The sequence below is a fragment of the Cyprinodon variegatus genome, unplaced genomic scaffold (genome assembly GCF_000732505.1).
Source record: "Cyprinodon variegatus isolate N-32 unplaced genomic scaffold, C_variegatus-1.0 Scaffold73, whole genome shotgun sequence".
In the NCBI taxonomy this organism is placed as follows: Eukaryota; Metazoa; Chordata; class Actinopteri; order Cyprinodontiformes; family Cyprinodontidae; genus Cyprinodon; species Cyprinodon variegatus.
In genome coordinates, this window is record NW_015150526.1 from 1,588,680 (window position 1) to 1,599,536 (window position 10,857).

The 10,857-nt window shown below is 39.4% G+C and overlaps 1 protein-coding gene across 2 annotated transcripts in view; it reads right to left on the minus strand.

The window, feature by feature from the left end:
* Nucleotides 1-362: 362 nt before the first annotated feature.
* kctd1 (potassium channel tetramerization domain containing 1) overlaps nt 363-10,857 on the minus strand; it is a 20,981-nt gene continuing 10,486 nt past the window's right edge. Inside the window, exons 1-5 of one of the 2 annotated variants that reach the window (XM_015372573.1) lie at nt 6,690-7,359; nt 5,892-6,070; nt 4,950-5,094; nt 3,931-4,236; nt 363-1,935 (exon numbers count right to left, since the gene is read on the minus strand). In XM_015372573.1, coding sequence (XP_015228059.1) covers nt 1,774-1,935; nt 3,931-4,236; nt 4,950-5,094; nt 5,892-6,070; nt 6,690-6,926 — 1,029 coding nt within the window. In that variant the 5' untranslated portion in view covers nt 6,927-7,359 and the 3' untranslated portion in view covers nt 363-1,773. Of the gene's footprint in view, nt 1,936-3,930; nt 4,237-4,949; nt 5,095-5,891; nt 6,071-6,689; nt 7,360-10,857 lie in introns of those variants that run through there. The other variant, XM_015372574.1, reaches the window with a different exon arrangement.

Sequence of the window (10,857 nt, forward strand, 5' to 3'; positions counted from 1 at the left end):
TTTACAGATTGCATTGAATATTTTGTACACTGTAAAGTATAACCTAGCAACAATCCTAACTTTTTTTTGGGCAATTTCTTTACTTGAAGCAATTTTCCCCACAAAATTATTAATGACACAGGAAGAGGCTGTAAGGAGCCAGGCTTGCTAAGGAGGAATCCTTTCACAACTTTTTATAGTTGTATTTTTTCCTGCAGTTGTAAACAAGATAAGATTTTGTAGGAACACAATCAAATCAATATTATGTTGTCAAGAATGCAGGTAAATAGACATGTTTTTCAGTAAACGAACAAAAAAAAAAACAATAGTGTAATAGCTTTCAGTTGATAATTATTTGAATTATTTTATCAAACAATTTTTCCAAAAAACAATGGTCCCTAGCCACATTTGTACGTCTGGCTTATAGCAGATATGTCCAAAGGAAATCTGGGTCAAAAAGGCCTAAAAGGTAGATGTATAGCATAAACTTTGTACAGTCAAAGAAAGGGGAGATTTTGCCAAGGCGACAATGTCTGGGACTTCACTTTGAATTTTGGCCCTGTAGGAATATGTAGAAACACAACTGACAGTGCTTGCGTGGAGAAGTCGACTCTATTCAGTATAACAAAATAAAAAATGCCCTGCATTCAGTGATTTCGCCAGCATGAATCCTCCAAGGTAACAACCATATGGATTGCTTTACCTCTCTAATTGAGGTAATTACTTTAAATTACTTCTGTCATTCAAGAAGGGCCAACAAATAAAGAATTTGAACTAATGTGTGTCCAAAGAAAAAACCGCAAACAGACAACCTTACAACTTTAGCTAAGATTTATTTCACATTTTCTTCGCTACATTCCTCTTAAATCTAATTAGCGCAAGTGTTTCAGTAATATTAGAAATACTTTATATCCAACTTCATATCAATATGTGCTACAAATACAAGTCATCTCAGTTTGGATAGTACAATAAGCTTTTAATCTGTTCAGTCATGTCTGAGCCAAGAAGCTTGCTTTAAAAAGATTCAATGTAAAAAACACTAATACATACAATGAAAATGTACAGGTCATAAGTCTGAGAATAATTAAGATTCCAATAAAACAAGTCTTTAAGATTTTGAATGTTGTATGAATGTTAAAATTACCCTGTGAGGCAAATGGTGAGACAATATTTTACAAAAATATCTATTTTCACTGCTTTTGATGGCTATTCTTAATGAACCACCTTCAATGGTTATCCTGTGCATGCCACTTGTGAAAACGATGTTTTTCTTAACCTAGAGGCTGATAAAATGTCAGAGATTTTGCCAATTTAACAACTAAAGGTTATTTTTTGGAGAAGGTTAAAAATGTACGTGTCCAAAAAGCTAGTGAGACAACAAAAACAGTCACTGACGACAAGCTATGCAACACACTACTTCAGCAATAAAAGTCTTTTAATTTATATGAGTAAGTTAGAAATCAATTTTTTTTAACCTAATGTAGGTTCCAAGTTTTAAAACAAACTTTGTTTGGGGATCCAGCAAATATATATATAAATACTTTTTGAACTGGTGTATGGGGAACAAGACAATCACAAATGTCTTTGCAATCTCAAAGTTATCAAATGCCTTGTATCTTCGTATGGCAAAAATCTCCTGTTGCACTTCATTTTTATTCTCTATGTGGTTCTCAAGTGTAAGAAAACAGAAACATTAACAAGGAAATGAAGAAAAACAGAGTCCAGAAAGCTCTGCGGCACCCATTGCTTGGCTGCATCAGAAAAGTCTAGCACCCCCTGCTGCCCTGGAGGATTCTAGTCCAGCTGCTCTTGCTTTATCCTGTTTGAATTGGGTCCTCGCTGACTCGTCCTCCTCAACTCCCTCCTAAGGACATACTCGCTGAATTGGGATGAGTCCACGCCCCCACCGCAGGAACCAGCAATCTCAAAGCCGCGCTGTTGGAGACGCTCCAGAACCTGTAGATGAAGTAAAAAAATGGAAACGTTTTAGGTAAGAGTAAAACTCACAGGCATGAGTCATTTTAAGATGCTAAAACATGACTGTATCTTCTAACAGTCTATCCCCTCTGGAACAACTAAAGGACAAGAAAATGGCCAAAACACTTATGTTTCTACTTTAGCAGCAACTATACTGCTAATCAGCGTTGGGTCTTAGTTGTGGCAACAATCATCTCATGATCGGAATCAGTATGAGAGTTTCACAAGACTTCACCAAACAAAGAGCTTCTCATATTGCCTCCTGTCTTCCTTTCATTGTTTTTCGTGTGTTTGTCTCTGGTTGTGTGTGTAGCGTTTCTGATCTTGCAGCCTTGCAGACATCTACAGACGTGTCCGGGGGGGCAGTAGGATCACATTCCATCGAAGAGGCCCCAGGGAGCAGTGAGGCTTTCTCTCTGCCACTTGGCTCAGTGTGGGCTGCCGAGCTAAACCTCCCCCTCCCCAGTCCTGCCCCAGGCCAAAGCCTCCGCCAAAACTACAAAGGTCCCCCTACTGCTGGCAGCTCTCTCTGCTCCCCTTCCTTCTCCCAGCCTCCCCCTACTCCCCTCCGCCTCCCTGCCTCCATTAGCTGCAGATACAGCATTCACCGCCGGCGTGCTTTAATAACCAAACAGGATTATGGGCCCTGCCTGGGGACAACCTGCCAGGGAGCGTGCTCACTCTCTTGCTTGCTCTCCACTACTCACACACTTCAGAGTCGGGTTTTTGTTTGTGTGTTTTTGGAAAGGAGGTGGAGATTTCACTTCCTCAGATGGAGACGCAGTCCAAATAAATGTAAAATCTTTTCTAAAATGTCTCTCTTCCATCAATTTTTGATGAGCGTTCCAGGCAATTACAATCAATGAATCAGTGGTATATCAATAAAAGAATAAAAAAAGAAAGTAATTGCCAAAACTGTGCTGCTTTATGCAGAAGAATTTGAGATTATATGATTTTTATAACATGTACATTTATAGTATGTTGTGGGGTCCTGAGGCCTATAAACATATTAAAACCATTTACTAATAAAGTATTTTAAATGGTAGAACAAATAATGGGAGTCACAATGATGATTACCTTTAGGCACATCACAAACTATATAAAAATGGTTTAGCCCTATCTTTTAAACATACATATAACATAAATCAAAAGTCCACTTCTTCTGATTATTTCTTGTAGTTATTTCCATTTACAATAATTTCTGAGCCAGCTTAGTTAAAATTGGGCTTAAAAGTCTGTGCATGTTTTCCCTGTTAGCGTATCTGTAAGAGTCTTTGTTGGACTTAGTGATCAAAATTTCATAGCCCTCCAAAATCTACAAGTGTGCATCCAGGCTGTCAGTGCTGGAAGCATGCCGACTGTGGAGAGAGCAGGAAAGCAAAACAGTAGCTGTGGATATAATTCAGTCCAACTCGTGTTTTTCCTGAGACTCTGGAGTAACAGTGGGGCACTGAGGCAGATATACATACTTTATTAACTGTTAAAAACAGATTTACATTCATTCAGGTCTGCATTAATAATCAGGCAGGAACTACAACTGCTTGCTTCAAAGTCGAGAAAGAGTTGAACTAGGATTAAAGAAAAAAACTTTATCTAACAACTTTGGAGGCTATGTCAAGATTAATATTCTAGTCAGATAGGAGGGAAGTACAGATTGTGGTAGATGTTCAGCGATCACTCGATAAATTGATCCTTTGATGAACTCATCAAAGAGCCCATTTCTCTGCAAGGCTTTACTTATGATTTGGTGAGATTAAAAAAGCTAAGTGTCTGCAAGATGTCTTAACAGTAGATGAAAAGATGCAGAATGAACAGATCATCACCTTAGTTCACTGGACATAGATCTAACATGCAAACGTATCTATATACAAGTATAGTTATACACAAGTATAGGTGCTCGGGTTAACTTAAAAAGATAGAATCACTTCTAGTTAAAGAGATTAAAAACTTAGCAGTAAGAAAATTGTCTGGTACCTGGACAGAGTTGAGGTGACAGTAGCCATTCAATGGGAAGCGTATGACATGGGTGGAGTCATGGTTCCATCCAGCATTGACAGAGTTGCACATGACATCACCAATTTCTGGGAAAACATCTTCGATCAGGGCCTTGTCGCCACTGAGGGTGATCCTCTCGCCCAGGTCGGGTGCAACGCGCACAACTAGGCATTCACAGGGTCGTGAGATCCGACCCAGCTCCTGGTCCTGGCGCCAGCGCTCCAACTCAGCAAGCATGGGCTGCAGCTGGAAGTATCGGGCCTCCTCATACAGCAGGCTGTAGTCCTGGTCAAAACAAGTTGGAAGGGGTTCAGAAATTATATATTTTAGAACATTACCAGCAAAAATAACAAAAGAAACAGTGAGAAGATGCAAAAGCTGCAGTGCAAAAGTGAAGAACTTTTTTCTTTTTCAGCCCTCTTCAAGTGTTTCACTTATAAATACCAAATGTGAAAATGACCTCTGCCTGAACTTGAGCCTTTGCTTATTTTAACTGGCATACCTTCCACTGATTGAGTGGCGCTTTGGACAGTCTATCAGATTTTGTGCTTATTTGTTTTCTCCCAGGGCAAGTCTAGTAATTACTGGGTAAATCACACAAATGAGTAAAGAGAAGGAATGTTAATGTGTCATATACAGCGAGCAAGTCAGCGTCCATGGACATTTGGGAGATGGACATATAAAGAGCTGCAAAAATTGGCAATAATAGAGCCAGTGCACTAATTCTTGTGAATAAAAGCTCTTTTTTTCCTGAAAAAAACAGGCAAGTAATAGCAAATGGGAATTAATTATCTCCCTTGACTTGGGGATGAACTCTATCAAATATATTTGTTTGGCTAGATCCTTGGACAGATTTCAAACATCAAAACTGCAGTGGTTTCCAGGAGCTCACGTCATATCAGTGGCCAAAGATGTTCAGAAACCTAAGTGTGCATTGTGCAGGTGTGCTGACAGGCTGATGGGACTTTACAGTTTTCTTAGAACGAACATGCACTCACTTTGAAGTCGTCTGGAATGAGAAGCTTGGACGTCCTGAGGAAGTTGAGAATGTAGCGGAACATGTGTCCATCCCTATCAATGAAGTAGTGCTGCTTCAGGCTGTCCAGGACTATGGGCTCTGTGCCATCAAAGAGACGACCAATTCTGCACAGAGAAAGGTGGGGTTGTGGGGGGAAAGGAAAGCAGGAAGGTAGTTGAAGGACAATATGTCCAGATTAGAAAAAATATGTATTTTACCTTTAAAAGCAAATATCCATAGACTTGTTGAAAACACATATTTGCAAAATGTATAATTGTTCTTTTTAAGTAAAAAAAACCCAAAAATGGTAAATTAAAAGCATAGGAGGTCTGGAGAGGTCAGGGCAAGCTGGTGCTTTGTTCCCTGAGGCAGGGTGCCCGTCACCCTCGGGCCTTGTCTTAGGGCGACAGCACAGCCTCCCGGCCTCCAGATGGCTCCATGGCCTTTGGCTCTTTGCTGCTGCTGTGACAGCTGTCAGAATAACCAAGTTGCTTTTGTCTGTGATCAGTGGCCTGCTCTCACAGTGCCTATAAATTGTTTACCTCTCTAACACATTTCCAAACAACGCGTGTGAGAATTGAGAGGATGTGCTGCGTTTTGTACCTTTCGTGATTAAAAACCAAATGACACCACATATTTTATACATCACAACCTCTGCCGAGTGCCTCTGTGAGATACATACATGATTTGAGGAGTTGTGACATTTGAGTGTCACATAATGACATTAAACATTAAAGGAGCTGACATTAAACTCCGAGACAATTACGGCACTGCCAAGCACATTTTGGCTTAAACACAACGCTCTCTGTTAAATGTTTTATGCCTCAGAAAGGCCAAAAATGTGGAGGCAGAACATCTCTCGCTTACTTTAAGCAAAAAAACTTTTCATTCCTTTTAGATTTGAAGTAGGAAAGAAACTCACCTCGATTCAGGAAATTTAGTTAGGGTGGCCAGACTGCTGGTGTACATGTGGCCACCAACATCAATGTGCACAGGGGCATTGGACTTAGTGAGTTGTGCAGGAGTGGGGATGCCCTGGTTACTCAATGGAGACACTGGTGACCGGGTGATGATGGGTCTGGACATGCTGGAGCGATTATCCTGAAGACCCATAAAAACAGAAAAAAGATAACAGGGTGAATTCACTTCATAGGAATAAAATAAAAAATAAAAAACAGCTGCAATTTACAAGCCAGCTGTGTAAATACATTAGTTTGCCACTCTCTGGAGCCTAGGAGTAAAAAATAGACTTTTTCTAACTGCAGGATACAGGAGCCTGACCTTGACCTGAATGTTGCCACTATCTTACAAGCATCTCTTCCTGTGGGCCATAATCTCCAAAACCAAATTAATTTGAAGCATCAGTCTCTCTCTCATGCAAGCGAGCAATAATGACTCTTGATCTGAATGCCATAATAGGATTTTGGGGGGCAAAAACTGTCTCACGTTAACCTACAAACACCATTAAGCAGATAATTTCTCCTAAATTTCTCACAGCAGTTTTTTTTTTTTTTTTGTCTTATTAAAAAAAAGTTCATTAAGTGGAAATGAAAATTAGAAAAGAGGGGGAAAAAATCGAGAAATGATTAATGAGGCTGAAAATAATAGGTTTAAAAGAAAAAAAAAGTTCAATACCTACGTGCGCAGTTTTAAAATAACCGTGAAGAGCTTTTAAGAGAAACGAAACGCCAAAGTTCTGTTTTTCTCTGTTTTGTTTTACCTGTGCAGGCATCACTGTGGTTGGAGAGGAAGTCACCGAGTGGTCATTCTGCTTGAGAGACGCTGCAGGGACGGGCTCTCCTCTGACAGCGAACATCAGGGAGGGCTCCCTGCACTCCGCCGCTCGCATCGGCAGCCGCTTCAGCGACGCGTGCACCGCTTCATCCACGGAACTGATTGGACGCGGTCGCTTCTTCGCCTTCTGATGCGTTAGGTCCATGATATCCGTTTCGTCCATTACTCGCACTACTAATCTAGACGTTCAGGAGATCGGCTTTTCTTTTTTTTCTTTTCTTTTCTTGAAACTCGCCTCCTTAAATATGCGGAAAAGGGCGTAAAAAAAGCGACAGACCGGGAGGGAGAGCGGCGGCGCCGTGCCTGTCACACGGAGCGGCTTCTTTGCAGTGGCTGGGAGAAGTCAAAGCCCCCGACAACATTAGCATTGTAGCGCCTGCGGCTCTTTTTGGGCTGTCGCTGTTTCGGTGGCAGGTACGCGCGTCGCATTTTCAGCAAAGAACAGACGCTGCCTGCCTGCCGGAGCAGCTATGATGCGGTGCAGGGAAGTCCGGTGCGCGCTCACATCTGGACCTGCCACAGCTGGCCTTTGCCCCATTTGGAGCGGTGTGTGTGCCCTCCTCCCCTCATGCTTCTACTCCATTGTTCAGCAGTTGTTTAGTGCAGCCTCAGTCAAGATAACAGTCCCTAGATATAAAAAGCTTAAAGGAAGACAAAGCCAATAGTGGTGCCATCTGTAATGACCAACACCCCCACATAGTAACCTTACTAATTTTTTTAATCCAATTTATTATTGCTGTGTTTTATATTTGATTCCTATAAAGGATTAATATTTATGTTGAGAAAAAAAAACTTTAACAAAAAACTTGAGAAAATTTTCAGAAATCTTTATAAGGGTGGCCAGGCAATAACCACTGAACACTGAGAGGTGGCCGAAAGTGGATAGTTGCCAGAACCTCAGGGTCAAGCCAAAGATAAGACAAAATATACTTTCCTACAGCCTTTGCTAACAAATAGATGCATATATTTAAACATCCGTGCCTTCTAGATAAAAGATATAGTGGATAAAATACCTTCAGGTTTGAGTTCTGGGTTTCCATTTTCATTACTTACCTACTTTTATCAGTAATCATTCTGCATAAAATTTATATTTACAAGTACTAATATCTATATAAATTGATTATTTAATATGTTTTTATTAAAATAGTTGTTTATCTATGATTTCCCAGAAGCCTTGCAGAGACACATCATTTTCTCTTTACCCCATACAACGCAAAATCCAGTTCTGAAAAGAGCATCAATTCTGTACTTATATTTATTGTTATTATATTGATGTGCATAATTAACCACAATGTTTTTGTTTTAAAGAAATTATGAATACATGAAACAATAGTAAGTAATATTTGAAAAATCGAAATCAATATTCCACTTGAGAATATTACAGCTGCCACTATGGTAGGGGTGGCCAATGATTGGCTAAGGGTGGCCATGGCCACCCCTGGTCCTCCATCTAGCTCCGCCCCTGAATATTTTATATTTTTTGAGTAGGGGTCCTGGGCGCAGTGGCGCCACCAGGGGGAGTTGCACTATTCACAGGCCTATATAAATTTAGCCCAAAATTAGTGATAGTGTTCAAATATTTCGATTTCAAATTATAATCAGTTTGAAAATAAATCTAATCCTCAATTAGGCAGGTACCTTCAGGCAAAATCTTAATTGAAAGTGGAATATTGAAATTTTTTTATACTTTTCTATATAATCCCTGGGCAGGTTTGTTAATACTGTAGGCAAAACCTCATTATAAATAACAGAGTTGCATGTTTTTAGTTTCCTATTTTTTGCACAAGGCAGAGTCTATAAATTATTTTTAAATCATAATTCACTCACTTATCAGTTAATGCATTGCAGAAGTTTGAGCATTTAAGGCCTAACTGAATCTAAGTCGAAAATTTCGAAATATATCATCTTGTGGATCTGTCCTTAAATGTTTACTGCCTTTGATTAGTTTTCATGCATCCTAAGCCTATTTCAAAGTTTGTCACAAACATGGGCATACTATTATAATTTTGTGTGATGAACTTACTCTTACCCTAATTTATGAAAGTCCAGTTGAAGTAAAAGTAATGGATAAACATATGAAAAGATTAGCCCCCCCCCCTTAAGTCAATATTGTACATTTAGCTATAGTGAGGGCATCATGTCTTTAGAGGTATTAGTTTACCAGCTGTTTTATCTTTTATGCAAAATAGCTTAAGGTCAATCAGACTGAATGCAAAGTTGATCTATCTATACACATGTGACAGAAAATTAATCTGATGAAACAGCAATAATCTAGACTGACAACTTTTTAACACGAGAAAAGATCTCGCAGCGCAAGTTGCTCATTTCCTCCAACATATTTTGACTTCCACCTTAACTTAATACCTGTATTCACAGAATCAAAAAAATTCCCGGCTCAAGATTGTGGTCATGGTCATGACGACAATTTAAACACTTGTCAGTCACAATAAGCATAGTCTCTGAAATTTCTGCAAAATCCACCCATAACTTTGTTATTTTGAAAACAGACAAACCAATGCCAACGAAAACACAACTTGCTTGGTGAAGGTAATATTTAGATTAAGTAAACTTTGTAATCAGTGAATAGCCATACGTATAGTAGTAGCCATTCAAAATTTCCCCACTTCCCTTGATGCGCCCTTGTCTGGTCCTTGACTAGTCCCCATTCAAGTCCTTTTTAAATGCCAATCTTTGTATTAAAATATTCTGTCATGATTTGTGGACATTATGATCTAAAGAGAAGCGCCTTCTCCTGGTCAGACCCCGTAATTCAGTGAAAGGGTGGAGTTAGAGTAAAAAAATTATGCATGCCCAGGAGAAGGCCAGTGACTGGAAGTTGGAGAGGATTTTGCTGCGAGCTGCAAGGAAGTGGCCTGTCATTCGGCTGGCTTTTCACTGAGAAGGGGCCTTTTGAATGGCTGCTACTGTATCAAATCACACATTCTAGCTGTAAATTCTTTCACTTGGTCAATCGTTTGCCCTTGCCCTGTTGTAACAAATGTTAACTTTGGTGTCCATGCTTGCAATAACAGGTTTTGCATTTAGGTAATAATCTGGGGTCCGAAAAAGAAAAGCATTTTTTTCACAATTTGCACAAAACCATATGCCTATAATTCAGTTTTTAGCAAACTTTTTACCAACAAGCCAGGCAATGTAGTCTTGTCATATATCCCATTTTAGCAGACCTTTCCATCTCTCAGTGAATGATCTGCATGTTTTTTTTTTTTACAGCTGACGAAAAAGTGATATGCAATACTACCACCCACATGCCTGGAGTCTGTGTAGCATTATTATTTGTGTCCAAGCAATAAAAAAATAAAAAAGAAGAAATCAACTGTTTGGTTCATTAGTGGTTATTTGTATACTTGTTTTCTTGTTTTTCTCTGTAGGCTGGCTAACAGTGCTCAGTTACAAAAGCTTAACAAATCATGGTGCTAAACTAAATAGATTTTTTTATTACTTATTACTAAATTTTGACAATAGTTGCTTCTTAAATCACAACATTAAATTCTTTAAACCTTTTTGACTGCTTCGAATTATGTGAGATGTGAGGAGTTTTGAACTTTTGTGAACAAAAATAGCATCCTCTGTCTTCAGACACAGAAATAAAAAGTCTGTTGGTTATAATGTCTACAGAAAGTATTCAGACCTCTTTAAAATTGTCCCTCTCTTTCATTGCAGTCATTTGCTGATAAATATATATTTTCTTTATTTCTCACTAATGTACACTCAGCACCCCATCTTGACAGAAAAAGAAAAGTCAGAAACCGAACATTTTGCAAATGTATTCAAAAAGGAAAGCGGAAATATCACATGGTCATAAATATTCAGACACTTTGCCGACACTCATTTAACTTAATGGACACTTATACAGTCCAATTTTTGCAGCCCTACGATGGACTGGCAACCTGTCCAGGGTGTACCACGACCTCTTGCACGACAGCTGGAGATAGAAACCAGCACCCCTTGCGACCCCGTTTGGGATAAGTGTGAGGGGAAAATGGTTGGATGGATGGATGGATGGATGGATGGATGGATGGATGGATGGATGGATGGATGGATGGATGGATGGATGGATGGATGGATGGATGGAT